The 24,702-nt window shown below is 44.2% G+C and overlaps 1 protein-coding gene across 1 annotated transcript in view; it reads right to left on the bottom strand.

Moving 5' to 3' along the window:
* Positions 1–24,702, bottom strand: part of LOC126485044 (arrestin domain-containing protein 1-like) — a 131,164-nt gene that overhangs the window by 60,778 nt on the left and 45,684 nt on the right. Inside the window, exon 3 of the mRNA XM_050108646.1 lies at positions 6,352–6,534. Coding sequence (XP_049964603.1) covers positions 6,352–6,534 — 183 coding nt within the window. The remainder of the gene's footprint in view (positions 1–6,351; positions 6,535–24,702) is intronic.

The raw sequence follows: 24,702 nt of genomic DNA on the forward strand, positions 1-24,702 counted from the left end.
CAACTGAAAGATATGACACAACAAGCAATAACTAGTTACGATGGCTTAAACAAAGAAGCTAATTACTACAAACTACATACAGTACAAGTCATATGTTACTTACGGAAAATCACTTTAGTCTTTCACGAAACATATTTAATCAGTGGATTAATGATGAAAAATAACTACATGTATCCTCGAGCTTCGCGGCAGCCTAATGACAGAAAACAACTCTTTCTTATTGACTTCTATAAGCTTCGTGCTGCACAGCCTCATTCTTCAAGGTTCACAACTATGATATGATGAACAGGCAACTGCGACGACTTAACTCTCCCCTTGTGCATTCTGTCCTGTGCCTCACTGTAAACAAGCATCGCACGGTTGGCTATCTGTGGTCCTTCATGAGGAATTTGCAGCACTCTTACCCGAGAGTTGTTTTCATGTGACAAGGCTTAAAAGTTTAATTCTTTACTAATTCATGTCCTTTGGGAAATTAGTTTGCCTACCTTATTACTACTATTATTCCATGTTGAGTTGCATACCTTATTAATCCTCCTGTCCCTATGAATTCTGACACAAAGAACTACAATTTAAAAAAAATGAAAACCACAGTTTACTCAAGATTCGAACCTGGGTTCTCCATTTCCCAGCCAGTTACCTTGGTCATTGCGCTACCTTTCTTTTCCTTTTCTTATCTCAATTTGTTCATTTATGGTCATTGTATTTGCTTCGAGCAGACGTCCTGTGATGCTTGTTCAAGTTCATCGTTGATCCATTAACTCAGTTTTACCACCACTTTCAGTGAAAAGCATTTACAATGTTGGTACATAAGCGGCAGTTGTAAACGTTTCTTTCCTCAATTTCTGGAAAAATATGCATTTGCAGACCCCATACTTGATGATTAAAAATGCTCTATTTATGATTACCTATCGATCCCACCAATTTTGAGTCAATTGCAAATCATAACCTGTAGGGGTGATTTTCACAAAAACGGGTGGCTGTTTGCAGGAAGGGGAGGGGGGTTGAGCGGGGAGGGAGGGGGGCGCTGGGGGGTGTTGAGCCAAAATATCTTAAGAGTCCTTCGTTTTAGGTTGTACACAAGTGACCTGCCAAATTTGAGCCGAATCAATTGGCCGTTCCCCGTGTAAGGCTGTTGCGCCTACAGTCTCTGACAATCAGATCCAAACAAACCACTCCTCATGCCTCTCATTGACAGCTACGAGGCTAGCGACAAGAAGTGAAGGCAGCACTGACTGCAAGCTGAGGGAAGTGGTAGGGGGGGGGGGGGGGGGAGAAGCAGTAATAATGAGGGAGTATGGAAGCAGCACAAGTGCTCAGCTGCACCTAGCCAGCATCTTTTTTTTTTGCCCCCCCCCCCCCCCCCCATTAGTTTGAAGAACCAGTGTTGCCACAGGTTCTGTAAAGAACAACTGTGCCCCGACGTATTGTCATCCATAAAAATTCCATTGTTGTTTGGGAACACAATGCCCATGAATAGCTGCGAACAGTCTCCAAATAGCTGAACACATGCATTTCCAGTCAATAATCAGTTCAGTTTGACCAGGAGCCAGTCCATTCCATGTGAACATAGCCCACACCATTATGGAGTCTTCCACCAGTTTCCACAGTGCTTTGTTGACAACTTGGGTCCATGACTTCATGGGATCTACACAACACTCAAACCCTACCACCAGCTCTTACCAACTGAAATTGTGACTCATCTGACCAGGTCACAGTTTTCCAGTTGTCTAGGGTCCAATCGATACAGTAACAACCCCAAGAGAGGTGCTGCAGGCAATGTCGTGCTGTTAGCAAAGACTCTCGCATCTGTCATATGCTGCCATAGTCTATTAATGCAAAATTTTGCTACGGATATGTTTGTTATATGTCCTACATTCATTTATGTGTTGTCAAAATAGTTCATGGACGGAATGCTGGATATCGGTGTCCAACAGGCATATTATTTTGACAAATGACCATGTTTTCATCATCAGGTGCACTGATGAACTGAATGACAGGGGGCCAGTGCCACAGTTTTATCTCTTCCCCCTCTCCTGATCAGCATCTCCATAGGCCACATCCCTTGACCCCCTGCTCCCGATGACCCAGAGTTCCGTCCTAGGTTCACTCCTCTGATGTTCCCCCGAAGTCTGTTCACTGTCTACTATCGCATTCCTCTTCTTGACCATTCTATTAGCGGGCTCCCATGCCTTGCAAAGTATGTACCTAGTATCATGATTTATCTGCAGTTCCCTTTCTCAAATCCCAATAGATTCCTTAATGACACAGTCCCAGAATTTGAATGTCTAAGTCAGAACTTTGGAGTGGTTATAATCCATTCAAGGCAATTCCATCAGGCAATGTTCTGCAACTGTTAACTTGTTATGCTGCTGCAATCTGGTATCGCTTTGGTGTTCTCGTCGATGTTCTTTGACAGTACGCACTGTCTGACCTACGTTAAGTCTTACAACATTGCCTGGTTATCTGATAGATCTCAGATTTCCATAGTCCAAAGTCATTTTTCACACACCAAGTAGTACCTGTGTTTTGGCTGGTGGGCGGGTGATGGTCTTCATTTAGTGTTCCTGAAGAATTTGTCTTATCTTGCTGGATAATGCACAAAATGGAATAAATGCAATGGCCGTGCCCTCCTGAGAATCTCCTTCTGGTTCCTCTGGTTGTACAGAGTGTGTAGGATGTAGGGCCATCCGAATTTGCCACTCCTTATAACTGTTCTTCAGGACAATCATTGTGTTACTTTATTCAGGTGTTGCTTGTCTGTTACCACTGACAACTCTATGCAAACACCACTGCTCTCGGTTGTTAAGTGAAGGCTGTCGGCCACAGCGTTGTTCATGGTGAGAGGTAATAGCTGAAATTTGGTATTCTTGGCACTCTACTGACACTGTGTTCTTGAAGTACTGAATTCTCCAATGATTTCTGAAATGAAATGTCCTATGCATCTTGCTCTAACTATCACTCCACATTCAAAGTCTTTTAATTTGCAATGTGAGTCGGACACCTTTTCACAGGAATCACCCATGTACAAATGACCCTACGTCAGTGTACTGCCCTTTTATACCTTCTTATGCGATACTACCACCACCTGCATACGTGCATATCGCTGTCCCATGACTTTTGTTACTTCAGTGTATAGTTGAGTGTAGACTGAGGTGTACAGCATTTATAATATTTCACTGTTTTCAAACAGACTGATTTCAGCATATGCACCTGTTAGTAATAGCAACCATGTAGGAAAAGACAGATTGCTAGTTACCATAAAGACAACACACTAAGTAGCAGACAGGCACAATTAAAAGACACTTACACATAAGCTTTTGGCCACAGCCTTTGTCACCATTTATTCACACAAGCAAGCACACCTCACACACACGTGACTACCAACTCCGGAAGGTGAGCGGGTGCGTTGGTAGAGGGTGGCAAACAAAGAGTGTAGGAGACAGGAATGGGAAGGAGGCGATAAGACAGCAGGCAGTGGAAGCTGTTGGGTGGAGGCTCTGGGGACATTATGTTGAGGCAAGGATGATTATGGGAAAGGAGAACGTATTGTAAAGATAACTCCCGTCTGCGCAGATCAGAAACACTGGCCATGGAGGGGAGGATCCGGATGGCCCAAGTAGTGAAGCAACCACTGAAGTCATGGATGTTACGTTCAGCTGCATGTTGTGCCACAGTGTGGTCTACTTTGCTGTTGGCCACAGTTTGGCGGTGGCTGTCCATCCTGATGGGCAGCTGGCTGGTAGTTATACAAATACAAACAAGCCACGCAATGACTGAAACAGAGCTGGTAAATGATATTGCTGCTTTCACAGGTGACCCGGTCTCTGATGGAGTAGGATAAAGCTGTGACAGGACTGGAATAGGAAGTGCTGAGGGGGTGGATTGGGCAGGATTTGCACCTGAGTCTTCCGCAGGGCATGATCCTTGTGGCAAGGGACTGGGATTGGGAGCAGAATAGGGATGGACTAGGATGTTGTGGAGGTTGGGTAAGCGATGGAAAACCACCCAAAACTACCCTGGACTAAAACAACTTAACCACATTCTTTGATAAGGCTTTGATTACGTATTGTCATGTCCTGAAATGAGGGACATCTTACCTGAGATCCCTCCTACGCCTCCAAAGGTGGTTTTCTGCTGCCCCCAACCTCCACAACATTGTAGTCCATCCGTATACCACTCCCAATCCCAACACATTGTCACAAGGATCATATCCCTGTGGAAGACCCAGGTGCAAGACCCGCCCAGTCCACACACCCAGCACTGCCTGTTCCAGTCTTGTCACAGGTTTATCCAACCCCATCAGGGGCCAGGCCACCTGTGAAAGCAGCCATGTTATTTATGAGCTCTGCTGCAATCACTGCACAGCTTTTTGTATTGGTATGACTATTAACGAGCTGCCCACAAGGTTGAACAGCCACTGCCAAACTGTGGCCAAGAGCAAAGTAGAACACGCTGTGGCACAATATGCAGCCCAATTTAACATCCTTGATTTCAATGCCTGCTTCACTTACCTGAGCCATCTGGATCATCGCGCTTCATTACAGGATCATTTAGTAATCGCGAAAGCATTACGGAGATGATAGATAAACTCCAGTGGAAGACTCTGCAGGAGAGACGCTCAGTAGCTTGGTACGGGCTTTTGTTAAAGTTTCGAGAACATACCTTCACCGAAGAGTCAAGCAGTATATTGCTCCCTCCTACGTATATCTCGCGAAGAGACCATGAGGATAAAATCAGAGAGATTAGAGCCCACACAGAAGCATACCAACAATCCTTCTTTCCACGAACAATATGAGACTGGAATAGAAGGGAGAACCGATAGAGGTACTCAAGATACCCTCCGCCACACACCGTCAGGTGACTTGCGGAGTATGGATGTAGCTGTAGATGTAGATCCTCTCCACCACCAGCTTTTCTGTACTGCGCAGATGGCAGTTAGTCTTACAACACATCCTCTGCTCCCGTAATTATCCTCGCCCCAATCTACTGTAACACATTGTTCCTACACCCTTCACCCAAAAGTTTCCACCCCTGCTGTTATATCGCCTCCTCCCCATTCCCATCTCCTACACTCTTTGTTTACCATTCTCTACCAACGCACCCACCCATCATTTCCCGCTCCTCTACTTTTTCACTCCATTTTCCCACTTCTCTGCCCCACAATGTCCAGACGCTGCACCTGTTGGCATTCTAGTTCCTACACACTCCGCCAGGCAGTGCACCTCTCTTCCCCACTACTATACCTTCTGCTTCCCCTTCCCCTCCAGATTGCTGCTACCACCCCTTCTGATATCTGCATTCTCGTCCGAGCTGCCAGAGTTGGGAGTCATGCATTCGTGAGGTGTGCTTGGTTGTGTGAATGAAAGATTATGGTACGTGTCTTTTAATTGCGCCTGTCTGCAACTTGTCATGTTATCTTTATGGTAAGTAGCAATCTATCTTTTAGTACAGTATTCATTTTAACGTATTTTGGCACAATACTACAGACTAAAACTCAGGTGACTGAAAGTCTATTATGATCATCATCATTTACTTTCATGATTGTTACGTGATTAAACATGATATATACAAAATTAATGAGACTAAACTCAGTGTTTTACTACAGGGCGAAGTAATTAAATATTACAACAGAAAAATGAACTTGAAGTTGCAAAATGTAGTTGCTAATCTCACTCTATCTTGGATAGTAAGCACAAATATGTATTTATCGATGATGCTGCTGTACATCTGTATAGTGACAAAGTGCCCAACAATGCTTGGATAGTAAGCACAAATATGAATTTATAGAAAATACATATGCTGCCATATATCTGAGTAGTCACAAAATGACCAACAAAGTGACATGCTTTCTGGTACCTTACTGAATAAACAATTTTACCTACATTTGTATTTTCAATTTCTCTGTCCATTTCATAGGATTACTGATTTCAGGTGTTATTACTACAATTCGGTATTAAGTCATTTGTCAGGAAAATTTACACTAAAGGGAAAATACTGCTGCTGCAAGTAAAACTGTTTATACTGTGAAATCACCAGCAGCTCACTACTTCCTGTAGTGTACACCTTACATGCCAAGTGAAATGTATATACTGAGTGTTCACTTTTCAGTATTCTAAATACATAATTGAGAGCTGGATATGGTACCACACTCTGTAGCAATACTGCAACTCTTTATGTATGTTACTGGAGAAATGGTACTATGTAAGTAGTTAAATTCACTCATTCATTTAGAACAGACAAAACACAGTGGAAGAGGTTTCAACAGATAAAATAGAATTTTATCATGCTGTTTTTCAAATTGGCACATTACTAATTATTATCAACAGATAAATAAAATCAAAATTATTTTACCTGTACCAGTTTAGCTTCAACACGTGGAATTACACTGCTAGTTCCATTATAAATAACTGCATTTATTACAATATTTTCTCCAGGCACAAAGCCTCTTTTCATTAGACTAAGAACCACAGAAACAGTTCGAAAACGTATACATAAACAAGACAGTTCGTCATGTTTGAAAACAGTTTTTGGGCTCTAAACAAAAAGAAAGCAAATAATTAAAACACTGTTAGTTTATAAACAGATTATAAATAAAAGACTCATGAAGTTAATTGATTTGAGGATCAAACTGAATAATTGATACTCAGAAACTGTGATTTTTTTAAAAAAATTTCACTGCCTCGGCCAATAAACTGATTCTGAACAAATGTGCCAAAGTAACCCAAACTCGACACAGTGAAACTCCTATTTTACATTTTTGGGTGGTCCACACTTAAAAAACACAAACTTGGGGAAAATGAAGAATCAAGGAAAATAATAAAAAACCCCAAATACGAGCAAAAACACACGCAATTGGTATATACTTAGCATGAAATCTGTCTAAGTGAAGGAAATTAAATGTAAAACAAAGTGGTTAAACCATAGGCATAAATGCAGACATCTGCTTAATGATGAACTTTGTCACCATTGCTGTTATTGTTTAATGCTTTTCTTATCAGCTGCATTTCATATCCTCGCCATCATTAAAGTGTTATTTTAGGCCTGATGAGAGAAACAGTGATGCGAAAAAATGAGTTTACTTCTCCATATGACATTACAAGCTTATTGGAAGTCTGTTCAGTCAATTTCTGTACACTTTGTACAATGTCAATTTGAAAGAAAGCTCAAGTGTAACAGTTCCGCTTCATGTCCTTTTACGATCTACAGTGTGTGGTGCAGTGTATACATAGTGTATGTAGTTGTGTCAGATTTGAACACAAAAGTGCTATTGCAAAACCCTTGTTGTTATAGCACATCATCTGCACAAAAAGGTCACAAAATGCTTTCACGACTACCTGCTCTCCCTTTGTTGAAATGGCCACTCCCCCTCTCCACACATTCAGTAGGTGAGCTCATTTTATGTCTGTTAGTGTGGTGTGGTGGCTGCACTGGCTAATGGGTGGCTTAACAAGTCGCCAGCCAATAAGATTTCAGGAGCCAGAAATGGGCAATGTTTCCTATATTATGAATGAGCATATTCCTCAAGGCTTAGTGTTTGAATTTAAAAGATTAATGATTGATATTGTTGCTGAATACAGTACATCGGAATTACGTGCAAATAGATGAGACCGAGTTATATCTGACACAAGAAAAGGTGGTGCCTGGGCTTCTTCATTATGTACTGGCTCAGTCTGGAAAACTTTGTGTCAACTGTCTTGTTTTTCCGTTACTGCCGCAACCTAACAATACTTGTATCATAATTGCATGGTGGAGCTAAATATTGTAAGTCGTGTTGGCAACACTGATCATGGATTACATCACCATTTCCTCTCTCACCATCTTCCCTCTCCACAATGGCCTAAAATATTACCTTAACTACACCACCACCCATGGTGCGAACCACTGTCTTTTTTGTCACTTATAACTTGTTCAGACACATCAAATATCAATAGGAAGAAAATGAGATGAAGTCAAGCGAGATGTCAAGTAAGAACATAGAATTGAGGTAAACCTTACTAAGAAGAAACGTAAAATTGAGGAATTTTTAGCATTGGTCTGATGTGTTTTTCACAGGAGGATGGTGTAGGATTGTTAAAAACAACAAACAATAACATTAACATCATAATCTCAATTCTGCTCGAGACAACATTTCAGTATGAAAAGAGTGGTCCACTATATTTTCACTTGTAGTTTGTAAATTTTATTGTATTGTATTGTAAAATGTATTGAACAAGCAGTAAAGGAAACAAAAGAAAAATTTGGAGTAGGAATTAAAACCAATGGAGGAGAAATAAAAACTCTGAGGTTTACTGATGGCATTGTAATTCTGTCAGAGACAGCAAAGGATCTGGAAGAGCAGTTGAACGGAACGGACAGTGTCTTGAAAGGAGGATATAAACAAACGTCAACAAAAGCAAAATGAGGATAATGGAATGTAGCTGAATTAAATCAGGTGATGCTGAGAGAATTAGAGTAGGAAATGAGACACTTGAAATAGTAATAGATAAGTTCTGCTATTTGCGGAGCAAAACAACTGATGATGGTCGAAATAGAGAGGATATAAAATGTAGACTGGCTATGGCAAGGAAAAGTGTTTCCGAATGATTTGTGGAACAACCTGACTAGAAGAAGGGATCAGTTGGTAGGACATGTTCTGAGGCTTCAAGGGATCACCAATTTAGGATTGGAGGGCTATGTGGAGGGTAAAAATTGTAGAGGGAGACCAAGATGTGAATACACTAAGTAGATTCAGAAGGATGAAGGTTGCAGTAGTACTTGGAGATGAAGAAGCTTGCACAGAATAGAGTAGCATGGAGAGCTGCATCAAACCAGTCTCTGGACTGTAGACCACAACAACAACAAGAGTTTGTAAATCAACAACTAACTGAGTATGGGCTTATCTTAGGTCACAGACTGAGCACAGATGCTTCTTGTGCAATACTCCCTCAACAATATGAAAGAATGCAATGTTTTAAATTAATTTTAATTCACCAAGGTTTTATTTTGAGCACTTCTGGTACCCACACAAATGTCATAGCAAATTACAAAACTCCGTAAGATCCAACTTGTTCAATTCATGTCATGTTGCATTCCAAGCATGTAGCGCTTCTGCCTGGCTGCTACAGCCCATATACTTGCCATGCCTCCCTCCTGCATTCCTAGCTGGCAAACCAGCCACCTTCCTCTGAGCTGCTAGCCATTTACCCACAGTCCCTCTCCCTGCCACCCGCTACCCTCTCTCTTTACATATTCCACCCAACACCACCCCTCCATAACTAGTTTGCCTGCCAAAAAGTAGCACTGGCACTGTTAGTGGAGCTGGCATCATGCAGGGCCACAGGTGTGTGTATCTTTGTGTGTGTGTGTATTTTACTCTAGCTCATCAAAGGATAACTCAGAAAACTAGCATGTTTCTTTCCTTTGTGTGCTTCAACAACTCAATGGTTCTGCTTTTTTGTGAGTGGTCTCCTTTAATCCAGAACTGTTTACAATCATCTGCGTCTGTCACTTTTATTTTCTTTGATGATAATGAGTGACTTCAGTCTTAATGACTTCAGTCTTATATTATGAAAACAAGTGACATAATAACCAATTCACAGTAAAATGAAGCATAAGGCAGACCACCTGCTACAGCCAGGAAAAGAAATTTTCATTTAGTCCATGGATCCACCAAAAGATGAGGGTTAAGAGCCCTCTAAATGATTCATGGAAGAACATAAATTTGAGTGACAAAGATAATGGCTTTAATTTGTCCCGTACATGACAAGTGGTTCAAATAGTATAACAATGGAAGAGTAATACATTACCTCTACCTGAAGTGCACTGACAGAAATGCAGCTGTTCACGAGAATTGCATGTAGTTACAAACACAGTTTATTATGTGGGGCATCTTTATGATTTCCAAATTTACATTTTTCATAATATTTCAGAGTATATATAGAAAAAATACATTGTTGAAAATATTGAAGTTATGTACTTAAAGTTTGAATAAACTAGTTATTTCATGTCAGCTTGTAATGCCAATATCAACTGCCAGTGATGTTTAATGATAAGCACATGAGATTGCGATAAAATACATGTGCAAATTTCATCACAAAATCAAAGAAGCTGACTGTCACATTTTCAAATGTTACACCAGGAATGATGTATGATGAAAAAATTATCCTAAGGTGCAAGACTTTCACAGACAAGCCCACTTTTTCTGTGGTCTAGAAGTAGTGCCTTTGACTACTAATCCAAAAGTCCTAGGTTCAAACATCACCACTATTTAATTTCTGAATAGAAAACATCAGCAATGTCGGCCAAGATGCCTGGCATAAGAAGTCACACTTCTGCTGCCAACAACCTTGTCAAAGAGGGCGGAGGAACGTACGTAGGTTCAAGGCACTCTCTTGCCCTTGGGCTGGGGAGCTGTCGCTAATAGGTGGAAGAATCAGCAATGATCAATGGCCTGGGGATGCTGAGGACAATGGAAACCACAGGAGTTGGCTTTCATCCATCATATGGTGTGAACAGGCTCGGTGTGATGAACAGTGCTCCACAGGCATGCTTATTTACCTCTCTGTACACAAGACCGATGGCCCATGGAATAGAATGCTTTCTTCGAGATGCAATGTATACAGAACCGCAAAAACTGATAAGCATCCATTTGTCTATTATATCCAGCACAATAAGCTCAAAGTCACTGACTAAGCAGCCCGTGACAGACTCCTCCATCAATCTATCAATGCCTTCCATTACTACCACACTGATGGTAATGTGAGCATTGTTGCAGTTGACCATATCGATCTGGGGGTGCATACTATGCCCATCTTTGAACTCCTGTTCAAAGTTCCTGCCACCCTCACTGTTGACGTGCTGTACCCATATAGTACAGTTTAAGCCACACTAAAGAGAAATAGAATACCTAGGAAATGTATGACATACCTGATGGGGTACGGCAATTATGCATGGAATTTAAGAAGCACAGTCCATCATAAGTGTTCATTGGAGGCTGCCGCTTGATTGCTATGTATGATGGACAACTAGAAAGTGCTCAGGCTGCAGCCAGGAGGACCATGTCCAATCTGAGTGTCTGTAGCAACGTTCCATTCAGGTGCCCCATGTGGAACTTCCCCGGTGATCCACACTGACCCCACTATCATATGTGGAGGCATTACGACATGATATGATGGATGATCAAAATCTGATACCACCTCGAGCCACTATGAGTTCCATCACTGATGGTAATGCCACCGCCCCAGCCCCACATGGTGCAGAAGTTCTGAAAGCCTCTGAACATAGCAGTGCTGAGGGCACCCAGCCACTATCACTATCAGGATTGGAAGCACGGATTCATAACGTGTGGACTCCTATGAAAGCAGTCAGCCACCACTGATCTCCCACTCCTCTCCTAGTGATTAGGCAGATGACATGAAAGCAGATGACGCACAGCACACAGCAATAGTTACTCTGACACCCATAGCTGGTGTTAATTCTGGAGGGCCCTCCCTGCTGGGAGACCATGCAGCACAGTAATGCATATCATGCAGCTGGCTGGATGCATTGTTCCGACTCTGCCATGAGCTTGCACTCGCGCATTGCCCTCTGCACATGAGATGTCTCAATCCTATTGTGTGCGAACAGTCAATGTCAATGGTATTAACTCCACCGTCAAGATCTGCATATTACACAACACAATAAGAGTGGCAGACTTGGACATTGTCCTTCTCCAGGAGAGCTGCAGCTTGACCTTTATGGTAAAACAACCTACAACCTGCTGTCTGGGAATGGCGCAGATGGAACGGTCACCCTTCTCTGCGACGGCATAAAAGAGACTGACTTGACGTACTTGTTGAATGTGCGAGATGTAGCAGTCACAGTTGGCACGGTCTGCCACATATACGAGAGGGGACCCAAAAGAAACCAGATTGTTGCCATAAAAAATTTATTGATGAACCTTTTTACAAAATTACTTCAGTCACCTTTAAAATACTCTCCATTACATGCGATTCACTTGTCAAGTCTCTTTTCCCACTGTTGGAAGCATGTTTGGACCTCTTCAATGTTGATATTGTCCAGTGCCCTTTGCAAAGCTGTTTTTACCACCTCCACATCGTCATAACGCTCCCCTTTTAGCGTTTTTTTCATTTGTGCGAATAGGAAAAAGTCGCACGGGGCTAGGTCTGGCGAATACGGAACATGGAGAATGACAGACGACCTCTGAGATGCCAAATAGTGGGTCACTTGTAAGGCCGTGTGTGCTGGAGCATTGTGATGCAGAAATGAGTCACCTGATCACCAAAGTTCCGGGAATTTCCTCCTCACATCCTCTCGCAGACGCCTTAAAACATACAAGTAAAAGTGCTGGTTAACAGTCTGGCCAGGGGGTATGAATTCCCGATGCACAATTCCACAAACATAAAAAAAGACAATGATCATCGTCTTCACATTTGACCTTACTTGCCTTGCTTTTTTTGGTCTGGGAGAGTTGGGAGTCCTCCACTGGCTTGACGCTTGCTTGGTTTCTGGGTCATACCCGTTAACACCAACTCTCATCCCCTGTAATGACTTTGTTCAAGAAGTTTGGATCACGTGCAATCTCTGTTTTCAAGTCCTGACACACATTGATGCAGATGATTTTTTGCTCCTGTGTGAGAAGGCGCGGAACAAATTTAGCAGCAACACGTCTCATGTGCAAATCCTCACTCAAAATCCGCTGGCACGAGCTCCAACTGATTCTTGTCTCTGCTGAAATTTGGTCGATCCTTTGGCGACGATCCTCGTTGATCTTCTGGCGGACCTTTTCAATGTTCTACTCATTTCACGATGTTGAAGGGCTCCAGAACGAGCTTGGTCTTCAACACACATCTCACCACGTTTAAAGCGCCCAAACCACTCGAAAACCTGTGTGCGGCTCATAGCGTCCTCCTGGAAAGCTTCCTGAAGTATTTGGTGTGTCTCCGTTGCAGTTTTTTTAAGCAACAAACAAAATTTCACACACACTCTTTGTTCTTTTAAAGTTGCCATAACGACTTCGCAGAGGTAACCAGCCAACAGCCAGAGAAACACAATACCACACTTGCACGTTCAGCTCTACACTAACACCATCTGCACAGCTGTTTCATGAAGGTCTCTACTAACACCATCTAGCAGGAGAACCCCGCACTACGTCTACGAGTGGCAGCACCCTCGGAGTCCGATTTCTTTTGGGTCCCCCCTCGTATATGCCCTCCAGTACTTCACTCCATAGTGACAGGCATGTCTTCTGTTTGAAGGAGATGGTGCCACTTTTGCAGGGAAATAGTGGATGTCATGCGGCCTGAGGACTTGGTAACACATCACGTCCTGTTCCTGGCACTGCGCGCACTGGTATGTGAACTGCTACTTCAACTGGATAGGTCATATGTCTCACATGGCCTCCGCACAGTGACCAGTAGTACAGAAATCTGGCCAATAGCCTCCAGAGATCATCTGGCATATACCTGCACTGCGACCCTGCTCTGTCAACTCACCCAAGACAGCAGAGGCCTATGGATGCTAAACGCCAGGAAGCATGTTGGCAAGTGGTTGTTGACACATGGCGCAGTCGTTTCAGACGCCTGCCCACATACGCTTCCATGTTACAGTGGTGGCTAGGATACATCAAACCTGAACTCTGAAAGACTCTGATGGCATATGGATGAAACAGATCAAGCTGGCAAAGAGCGACACGGGAGTTTTACTATACAGCATTACACGAGCTTGTACTGCAACTACCGTCATCCAAATGTCATTTGGTCATGTGAAGCATCAGAGTCCGTCTACTCTGCATCACAGTGGCGCAGCTAGAGGACATTCACATCCATGCGGGAGTGTGAGACAAAATCTGACTAAAATGGTGTCAGTCTATCATAAAGTGCACCACAGCTAATGTCAGCTCTTCACAATGATCAACACAGAGGCATATGGGCACACCATGACACAAAGAGACATAGCACACATGTTCGCCTGGTACTGTGGGACATTTTACATCGAAGATCCTTTGATTACGAAGAGGCACTGCACAATTTGTCTGCTCCTAGAGTCATGTCACCTGACGATACCCTGCTGGTGCCCATCACATTCAATGAGTCGACTCTGGCTCTGGCGTGTGGACCACAAACAAATCACCAGGGCCAAATGGTTTAACCTAGGCATTCTATGGCACTTTTTACGACGTGCGCAACAAGTGGCACCCAATGTTTGAAAAACTGACCTGCCCAGATTTCACTGTCATCACAGAATTCACAGGCAGCATCCTGATCCCAACACCCAAATCGAGTGGTGGTTGTCAGTGGAAGGGCTTTTGCCCACTCATGCTCCTCAACACTGATTACCAGATCTTCACCCTTATCCTTCATGTGCGTCCCGACAGCACTATCAAGAAAGCAATTCACACTGACCAGACATGCTTAGTTGGTGTCAACAACATTCATACAGTGTTAGAAGCATACTGAGATGTAACAGCATGATTCCTACGCATGGTTTTGGGATGCATGGGACTCTCTCCGGTGTCCACAGGGGTGGTCCTTTGACTTATCTATAAGGTGCTTTCTTGCATTATGGTGAACGGTTACCAGTCTGGTCACATTGTTATTGGACAGTGGTCTACGTTGGTGATTGAAAGGCATCTGCAGATGGGATGTGACTTTCCTTTGTGGTGTACTCGCTGATGATGTGGTGTTCCTGGTTAGATCAGAGGATTGAAATACACAAAGCTTTTCAAATGCTTCAACACTACGGGACTTCCACTGGGAGGCGTGGGCTCCCCCAAACAGCAGTGCCCTTTGATAAGATGCCCACACTTAAAATGTTTGGGGGTGCTGTCCTGTAGAGTGGTTTCCATCACAGACACTCTTGTAGATGCTTGTTTCGAAAGATGGGGATCCTTACCACCACCTCACAGCATATCTTTTCTTTGTTGACTTTTGTCTGTAATAACCCTTCTATCTACACTCCTGGAAATGGAAAAAAGAACACATTGACACCGGTGTGTCAGACCCACCATACTTGCTCCGGACACTGCGAGAGGGCTGTACAAGCAATGATCACACGCACGGCACAGCAGACACATCAGGAACCGCGGTGTTGGCCGTCGAATGGCGCTAGCTGCGCAGCATTTGTGCACCGCCGCCGTCAGTGTCAGCCAGTTTGCCGTGGCATACGGAGCTCCATCGCAGTCTTTAACACTGGTAGCATGCCGCGACAGCGTGGACGTGAACCGTATGTGCGGTTGACGGACTTTGAGCGAGGGCGTATAGTGGGCATGCGGGAGGCCGGGTGGACGTACCGCCGAATTGCTCAACACGTGGGGCGTGAGGTCTCCACAGTACATCGATGTTGTCGCCAGTGGTCGGCGGAAGGTGCACGTGCCCGTCGACCTGGGACCGGACCGGACCGCAGCGACGCACGCCAAGACCGTAGGATCCTACGCAGTGCCGTAGGGGACCGCACCGCCACTTCCCAGCAAATTAGAGACACTGTTGCTCCTGGGGTATCGGCGAGGACCATTCGCAACCGTCTCCATGAAGCTGGGCTATGGTCCCGCACACCCTTAGGCCGTCTTCCGCTCACGCCCCAACATCGTGCAGCCCGCCTCCAGTGGTGTCGCGACAGGCGTGAATGGAGGGACGAATGGAGACGTGTCGTCTTCAGCGATGAGAGTCGCTTCTGCCTTGGTGCCAATGATGGTCGTATGCGTGTTTGGCGCCGTGCAGGTGAGCGCCACAATCAGGACTGCATACGACCGAGGCACACAGGGCCAACACCCGGCATCATGGTGTGTGGAGCGATCTCCTACACTGGCCGTACACCACTGGTGATCGTCAAGGGGACACTGAATAGTGCACGGTACATCCAAACCGTCATCGAACCCATCGTTCTACCATTCCTAGACCGGCAAGGGAACTTGCTGTTCCAATAGGACAATGCACGTCCGCATGTATCCCGTGCCACCCAACATGCTCTAGAAGGTGTAAGTCAACTACGCTGGCCAGCAAGATCTCCGGATCTGTACCCCATTGAGCATGTTTGGGACTGGATGAAGCGTCGTCTCACGCAGTCTGCACGTCCAGCACGAACGCTGGTCCAACTGAGGCGCCAGGTGGAAATGGCATGGCAAGCCGTTCCACAGGACTACATCCAGCATCTCTATGATCGTCTCCATGGGAGAATAGCAGCCTGCATTGCTGCGAAAGGTGGATATACACTGTACTAGTGCCGACATTGTGCATGCTCTGTTGCCTGTGTCTATGTGCCTGTGGTTCTGTCAGTGTGATCATGTGATGTATCTGACCCCAGGAATGTGTCAATAAAGTTTCCCCTTCCTGGGACAATGAATTCACGGTGTTCTTATTTCAATTTAGAGGAGTGTATAAAGATAACAGCCAATTTCATGACTACACCACAAGGACCAAAAACGGTCTGCACATTGAATTGGAAAGTCTCACTATGGTTCAAAAAGGAGCTTACCACTCCAGTATTAAGCTGTTTATTGCTCTCCCACCACACATTAAATGCCTTAACAATAGATTGCTAGCATTCAAACAAACTGTCAAGGAGTACCTGATAGAGAAATCTTTTTATAGAATTGATGAATATGGGAAAGAAAATGTATATAATCACTAAAATTGTAAGTGTTGTATAAATAGAGTAATTAATTTTGTTTTGAATAGGCGTATGAAAATTGTTTATTGGTACTTCTGTATTTCCCTTGGAATAGTGAACTTATTTGACTCCTGTATATATTACTCATCCTTAACATGTGAAACAAAACCTTTCTGTCAGTTGAATGTGTCGTTGTTTAGTTGGTATCTTATTTACACTGTATCTTTTTGTTGCATTTATGTAAGATATATTTCAGGTGTGCACAATCAAACACATTCCATATATATATATATATATATATATATATATATATATATATATATATATATATATATATATATATATATATATATATATATACAGGGTGATTCAAAAAGAATACCACAACTTTAAAAATGTGTATTTAATGAAAGAAACATAATATAACCTTCTGTTATACATCATTACAAAGAGTATTTAAAAAGGTTTTTTTCACTCAAAAACAAGTTCAGAGATGTTCAATATGGCCCCCTCCAGACACTCGAGCAATATCAACCCGATAATCCAACTCGTTCCACACTCTCTGTAGCATATCAGGCGTAACAGTTTGGACAGCTGCTGTTATTTCTCGTTTCAAATCATCAATGGTGGCTGGGAGAGGTGGCCAAAACACCATTTCCTTAACATACCCCCATGGGCTGCGAACAAATGCTTGCTGGATGCGTGCTACATTTTCATCACTCGTTCTCGGCCGTCCAGATCTTTTCCCTTTGCACAAACACCCATTCTCTGTAAACTGTTTATACCAACGTTTAATACACCACCTATCAGGAGGTTTAACACCATACTTCTTTCGAAATGCACGCTGAACAACTGTCGTCAATTCACTTCTGCCGTACTCAATAACACAAAAAGCTTTCTGTTGAGCGGTCACCATCTTAGCATCAACTGACGCTGACACCTAGTCAACAGCGCCTCAAGCAAACAAATGTACAACTAAATGAAACTTTATAGCTCCCTTAATTCGCCGACAGATAGTGCTTAGCTCTGCCTTTTGTCGTTGCAGAGTTTTAAATTCCTAAAGTTGTGGTATTCTTTTTGAATCACCCTGTATTACTTATCCTTAATATGTGAAAAACAATTTTCTGTTTATTGATTGTGCTGTTGTCTATTGATTTTATTTACATTGTATCTTTATTGTATGTATTTACACAAGTTATGCTTGAACTATGTACAATTTGACACGTTCCATATCCTTGCGATTCACTCACTTCCAGGATCTACGGAACATGAAATAAATAAATAAAAAAATAAATAAAAAAGTAATGTTCACCGCATGTACCAATTACTACTACACCAGACACACTCTCTGATACAGGGCAACAAACTGCATAGAATGCATATACTCCTATGGACACAAGATATGATATCAACACCTATCTTGTCTCAAAACTGAATTATTTCCCACATGTCCTTCCCTTGGTAGCTACGATGATCGACAGATTTCAAGTAGCATATGGACATTTAATGAGTGCCAATCTCATTTTTAAAGTCTGATATGCTACCATGACACTACCACAACGAGCAGGTGATATCGGTCTAATTCGTGTCTACAACTGCACGCAAGCTCTCTCTCTTAGCACTAAGTGTCGCCAGTGGACCTCTGCCCACGGGCAGTGGTTTAATTCTGGTAGCTGAAGTGGCAACATGCTCTCTACAATCATGGGTTTCCAAAGGACACATTTCACAGTCACTCGCTCACATAATAGAGCTCATGACTGCCATCAGCTTACTTAGTAGCAGACCTGCAATTGACATAGATACCCAACACAAAAGACTACTATTGCCTTACCAACAGTAACGACCCATCAATACGGTCGCACTGTGGCACCCCCAATTGACTGGAACATGGTGTGTATTACACATGCCTTTTTTACCTATGTCAGTGCATTAATTGTGGTACATGGTGGCGAATGGGGAATTCATTATCTATCAGAGGCTACACTCCATTTATGTGACAGATGACTCCTCCCATTTGAGATGCAAAGCTGTTGATTCAGATGTGCACTGCCTGAGTTGCGGTGACTGCTGGTGGCTCTCACAACCCATACTGGCATTACTGTTGTCAACTGCTGGAATCCATCCCTCGTGAAGATGTATTGTGCCCAGTTACAGTATATTTCCCAACAGCCAAGACAAGTGTCATTAACTGGCCAAAACGCATGGCTGTTTACTACATCTTTCATAATGCACACAAAAATACACTAGACGTTTGCTCCCTACTGATGATGACATATGTAGTTTTTAGTCACCACTCGAAGTACACGATGTCCTTCACTAATTACTTGGGTTCATTATTTGCGGACCATCCTGCTCATTCTGACGTTCTGGGTATGAGACTCAGTTATGAAGGTTCCTGGAGCATACCGATCCCCTACAGACGGAATAGGGGGAATCCCTACCAGCAGATGCTGATGACTTGGATACTCATTACTGGGGAAGGGGGAATCTGAAGGTCATGAGTTCAATCCTCACAAGGTACTGATCATAACTTTGGAATTGAACATTGGTAACTACTAGTGTGTTCAAAAGGCACTACTAGTAGTGTCCTTCAGCTCTATGCTCATGTTCTTTTATATTATACATGCATGTAAATTTCATGAAAACCTGTTATATATTGTGCTTTATATCAATGTGGTAAAAATATCATCATCTGTTCCCCTACCTGTTGAGAGGTGCTTGCCTTGCTAGGCAGCTTTTTCCTTGTAGGACGGGAGGGGAGGGGGGGGGGGGGCAGGGAGTAGCGTCTTTGACTGGTAGGCACACGTCTGAACCTCACCACTGCTTAAATTTTGAATAAAAATCATAAGCTATGGTGGTCAACGACTTCTAGCATAAGAAGTCACCCTTGTTTTGGAGGATCAGAGATACTGAGCATTCTCTTGTCCTTGGGGTGGGAAACTGCCTCTAAAAGTTGGAAGAATCCGCAATGATCAATGGTATTAGGGTGCAGGGAACAATGGAAACCACTGCATTGAAGACACATAATATGTATCCGCAGGACATGTGGCCTGTAAGTGAAAAAGTATCATGATGATCTTTCCATTGCAAAGATTCTGGAGTAAACTCCCATTCGTATCTCCAGGAGAGGACTGCCACATGGGAGGTGACCATGAGAAAAATACTGAATAACCAACAAAAGGGTAATGTTCAATAAACCTGGGTGTGGAATTTCAGACGTTTGAACTTCGTAGGGGACCTAGAAAATTTTAAAAGAGAAATGCTTAGGCTCGGTCTAGATATATTTGATATCAGTGAAGTGAAACGGAAAGAAGACAAGGATTTCTCATCAGATGAATATAGGGTAATATCAACAGCACCACAAAATGGCTAACTGAGAGTAGGACACATTATGAATACGAAGGTGGGCAGAGAGTGAGTTATTGTGAACAGTTCAGTGATAGTGTTGTTTTCATCAGAATTGACAGCAAACCAACAATGACAAAAATACTTCAGATATACATGCCAATGTCGCAAGCAGAAGTTGAAGAGATAGACAAAATATATGAGGATATTGAAATGGTAATTCAGTATGCAAAGGGAGATGAAAATCTAATAGTCATGGGAAATTGGAACGAGGTTGTAGGGAAAGGATTAAAAGAAAGGGTTATGGTAAAATATGGACTTGGTAGTAGAAATATTAGAGGAGAAAAAATAACCGTGTTCTGCAATAAATTTCAGCTAGTAATAGCAAATACCATGTTCAAGATTCACAAAATGAGAAGGTATGCTTCAAAAAGGCTGGGAAATTCCATTTAGATTACATGACGGTCAGGGAGAGATACCAAAATCAGATATTGGACTGTACAGCATACCCAGGAGCAGACAGATATAGAGTCAGATCACAATTTAGTAATGATGAAGAGTAGACTGAAGTTGAAGAGAATAGTCAGGAACAATCAATGCGCAAAGAAGTGGAATATGGAAGTACAAAGGAACGAAGAGATATGCTTGAAGTTCTACGAGCCTATAAATACTGCAATAATTAACAGCTCAGTAGGTAGTTCAGTGGAAGAGGAATGGACATCTCTAAAAAGGCCAATCACAGAAGTTGCAAAGAAAAACACACTTACAAGGAAAGTAACTGGGAAGAAACCATGGATAACAGAAGAAATATTTCAGTTGACTGACGAGAGAAGGAAGAACAAAAGTATTCAGGGAAATTCAGGAATACTAATACAGAAGTCACTAGGAAATGAAATAAACAAGAAGTGCAGGGAAACTAAGGCGAAATAGTTACATGAGAAATCAAAAAAATAAATTAATGTTGGAAGAGCTGATTCAGCATATCAAAAAGTCAAAACAACCTTCCGTGACATTAAAAGCAAGGGTGGTAAATTGAGAGTACAATGGGAATTAAACTGTTAAATGCAGAGGAGAGAGTGGACAGGTGAAAGAGTATACAGAAGGCTTTCTTGTATGGGAGCCTTGCTTGGAGATGTGATAGAAGAACGATCAGGAGTCAACATGGGAGAGATAAGGGAGTCAGTGTTACTGAGTCAGAACTTAAAAGAGTTTTGGATGTCTCAAGATCAAATAAAGCATAAGGAATAGATAACATTCCATTAAGATTTCTAAAGCCATTGGGGGAAGTGGCAGATAAATGATGTTTCACAGTGGTGTGTTGAACGTGAGGTAGAAGTTCGGGTTGGTTACACCAAACAACACCCATTTAGCAGCAGTTCATTTATTCACCTAAACACATGCACGGCTCACAAAGAACTGAACATGGCGGACCAGCCCAAAAACAATGCTCAGAGTCCAAAGACGATCGCATATCGATGCTGGTGTCGACCTCATCAGCGCCACAAATGTCACAAATTCCGTTGAACAGGGCCGACTCAAATTGTCTGCCCTGCTCAGTCGTGATGATAGCTGGACATCTGAAATGCGATACCCATGACTCGACGAAAGCTCAAGCAACAGTTTCTGCCATAATATTGGGGAGGGGGACAGCCTCGACCCAGCGAGTTGTTCGGTCGATAGACGAGAGAACATAACAAAATCCGTTAGAGGGGAAGAGAGGACCGACAATGTCAATATGAATATGCTGGAAATGCCCAGGAGGGATCGAAAAGGCGTCGAGGGGGGATGAAGTGTGCTTGTGTACTTTGCAGTGTTGGCACGCGACGCAGGAGCGTGCCCATTGCTGGCAGTCCTTGTTGACTTTTCTGCACACAAAGTGCTCCGCTACGAGGCGGGCGGACGCACGAACACCGGGGTGGGCTAAATTATGCAATGTGTTGAAGACAGCCCGATGAAGTGTGGTTGGGATGAGGGGGCGTAACGTGCCTGTGCTTTCATCGCACCAGATCTCACCAGAAATGCCAGGGAAGGTGGTGCAGACAAAGTGTAGTGAAGAAGTAGAGTCTGAAATCAGGTTCTGTGTTTCCTCATCAGTGGGTGGGAGGTTAGGCAATTCAGAGAGGCCTAACAGTAAATGGACGGCGTCGACTCATGAAAGGAAATCAGCAACTATACTGTCAGCACCCTTTATGTGTCTGACATCGGTGGTGAACTGAGATATGAAGTCCATGTATCTGAAGCGGCGAGGAGGCGGGTCAACTGGCGGGTTTGTGGCCGCAGCCAGGGCTTTGTGATCAATTAAAACACAGAAAGGGCGTCCCTCAATGCCAGTCTTAAAATGCTTGATCGCTTCGCAGACCGCAGGCAACTCCCTGTCAAACGCGGAATATTTCCGTTGCACATTGGTGAGCTTGCGTGAGAAGAACTGCAGAGGCAAAGTTTGGCCGTCAATCGTCTGGCTAAGGACAGCGCTGATGGCAGTATCATTCGCGTCTGTGGAGATTAAAAGCTGCGCATTGGGATGAGGATGCGCGATGGCGCAGGCCTCGGCAAGAAGATTTTTGAGGGCAGTCAAAGAGTCAGTCATAGCAGGGGTCCATGGAATGGGCCGAGATCCAGAAGTGTTGGTGCCTGCCAAGGCGTCCGTCAGTGGAGCCTGAATCTCCGCAGCCCAAGGTAGATGTCGGCAATAATAATTAACCGTCCCCAGAAAGCGCTGGAGCTCTTTGAACGATGAAGGTCTGGGTAGGTTTAATATTGTTTGTACTTTCTCAGGGGGCGGTGAAATGCCATTGGCAGAGACCTGAAAACCAAGAAAAGTAACAGCGGGTTGATGTAGCTGCAATTTTTCCTGGTTGGTCTCGATGCCTGCAGCTGCGAGAGTGTTCATAACAGTTTGCACATGTCGAACGTTGTCCTCGATGGAGGAGCTGAACACAAGAATGTCATCAAGATATGCAAAGCAGAATTTTAGGTCGAATAGCGCTTCATCAGATGAAGCGTTGCCCGGTTGGGTTGCGTTTTTCAGACCGAAGGACATGAATCGAAACCGAAATAACCCGATCGGGGTGGTGATTGCTGTCTTCTCGGTGGAGCACAGGGGAAGTGAGTCTTGGACGGATGATGAAACACGGTGTTTCGCACTAGGTCTGGTGAAAGTTTGTGGTGTCGCAAGAAGTCACTGCCTAGTATAGGTTTGTCAATTTCGCACACTAAAAAAGTCCAATAGAGTTTGCAGTTTGCGGAGAGTGAGACAACGTGGGAAGTTGAACCCGAGCACTGTAGTTTAGTTGAATTCATGGCTTGCAGTGAAGTATGATGAGGGCGGATGTTCGAAGACACAAAGGACGTAGGCAGCAGCAAAACATTGGCGCCTGTGTCCACTAGGAAAAGGTATCCCGACGAAATGTCTTTAATGTAAAGTCATCCACAATTACCCGGTTGTTCCCGGACAGAATGGAGCACTGGGGGGGAGAGGGGGGGGGGGTGCCTGTCATGTTGTGCGCAGGAGGCGGCACCCGCACCTACCTGCGATTGGCATTTGGGAAGTAGCAGGGTGGTCTGCAGTTCCGTGCCGCCTCACCAAACTGTGTGTGGAAGTAACAGTACGGGTAGTGCAGTTGCATTTCCTGCGGAAAGTTCATTGCTAGTGGCGGTGGCTGAGGTTCAGTGGCCGCAGCAGGTTTGGTTGCAGGAGGTGGTGTGACCATGGACGGAGCCGGTGACGTCCCAGTTGCTTGTTTACTGCTTCCCAGAGCGAGCGGAACGGTCAGCACAGTATGGCCCCGGCCGTGTCCGGCCGCAGGGCGATGACCCTGAACCTGAGACTTGTCAGGTAGGCAGTGGCTGGCGAAACAGAGCAGTGATGCATCACGTAGCTTGTCAGCAACTGTCATTCTTTGCTCGACAGCTTCAGGAAACCTTTGAGCCAGAGCAAAACGGATGTGAGGAGATAGTTTATCTGACGAGATGGTGAGGAGAGCTGCGTCAGAGAATAGATCGGCGCTGACCAGGGCACGTAGCCGTCTCCAATGCTGGGAAGGTTTGTCATTGCCTAGTTGCTCGACGTGGAGCACTTGCCATATTGCTGCCTCAGTTGAGCGTTCAAGCCGACGTAAAACTGTCTTTTTGGCTAGAGTGTACCGGGTAGATGAGTTTGGGGTGTCGACCAGGTCAACAATCAAGTCCTCCTGCTCGTGCAGGTGGGTGATGAGGCACAGAAACCTGGTTGACTCGTCGAGTTTGTAATGGTCGAACACTTCGTCCACAATTTTGAACCAGGTTGTTGCTCTGTCAGGATTAAACGGCGGCAGTGTCGGTAAGTGTTGTAGAATGTTCAGAAGAACAGGTTGAGTTGAGTTTGTCGGGGCACTGCTTGAATTGAGCTGTTGTTGCTGAAGTATTCCAGGAGAGTGTGCCTCCAGGGGATGTGGCAATGACAGCTGTTCGGGTGGCAGCGTGAAGGTGACACGTTGTGGTTGAGCGCGATCCGTCACGGCGCGGAAGCCTGACACGGGTGAGACACCGTAATGTGTCGATTGCAGTTGCAGAAGCTCAACACGTTGCGAGATGTGCCACGAACGGTGGCAGAAGCTCGACTGGAGGCGGCGCGGGGGCGACAGGTGAGAACAAGTTCAAAGTTTGAGAATGCGTGTTAGTCTGCGGAGAGCTTGACGTATGATCATAGCCTGGGCCACCTGTGTTGCAGGGAGGCTGCGGAGGTGCGGGCTGTCCAGAAGCACAGTGTGGAAAATGATGTCGAACATGGGATGG

The sequence above is a fragment of the Schistocerca serialis genome, chromosome 6 (genome assembly GCF_023864345.2).
Source record: "Schistocerca serialis cubense isolate TAMUIC-IGC-003099 chromosome 6, iqSchSeri2.2, whole genome shotgun sequence".
Lineage (NCBI taxonomy): Eukaryota > Metazoa > Arthropoda > Insecta > Orthoptera > Acrididae > Schistocerca > Schistocerca serialis.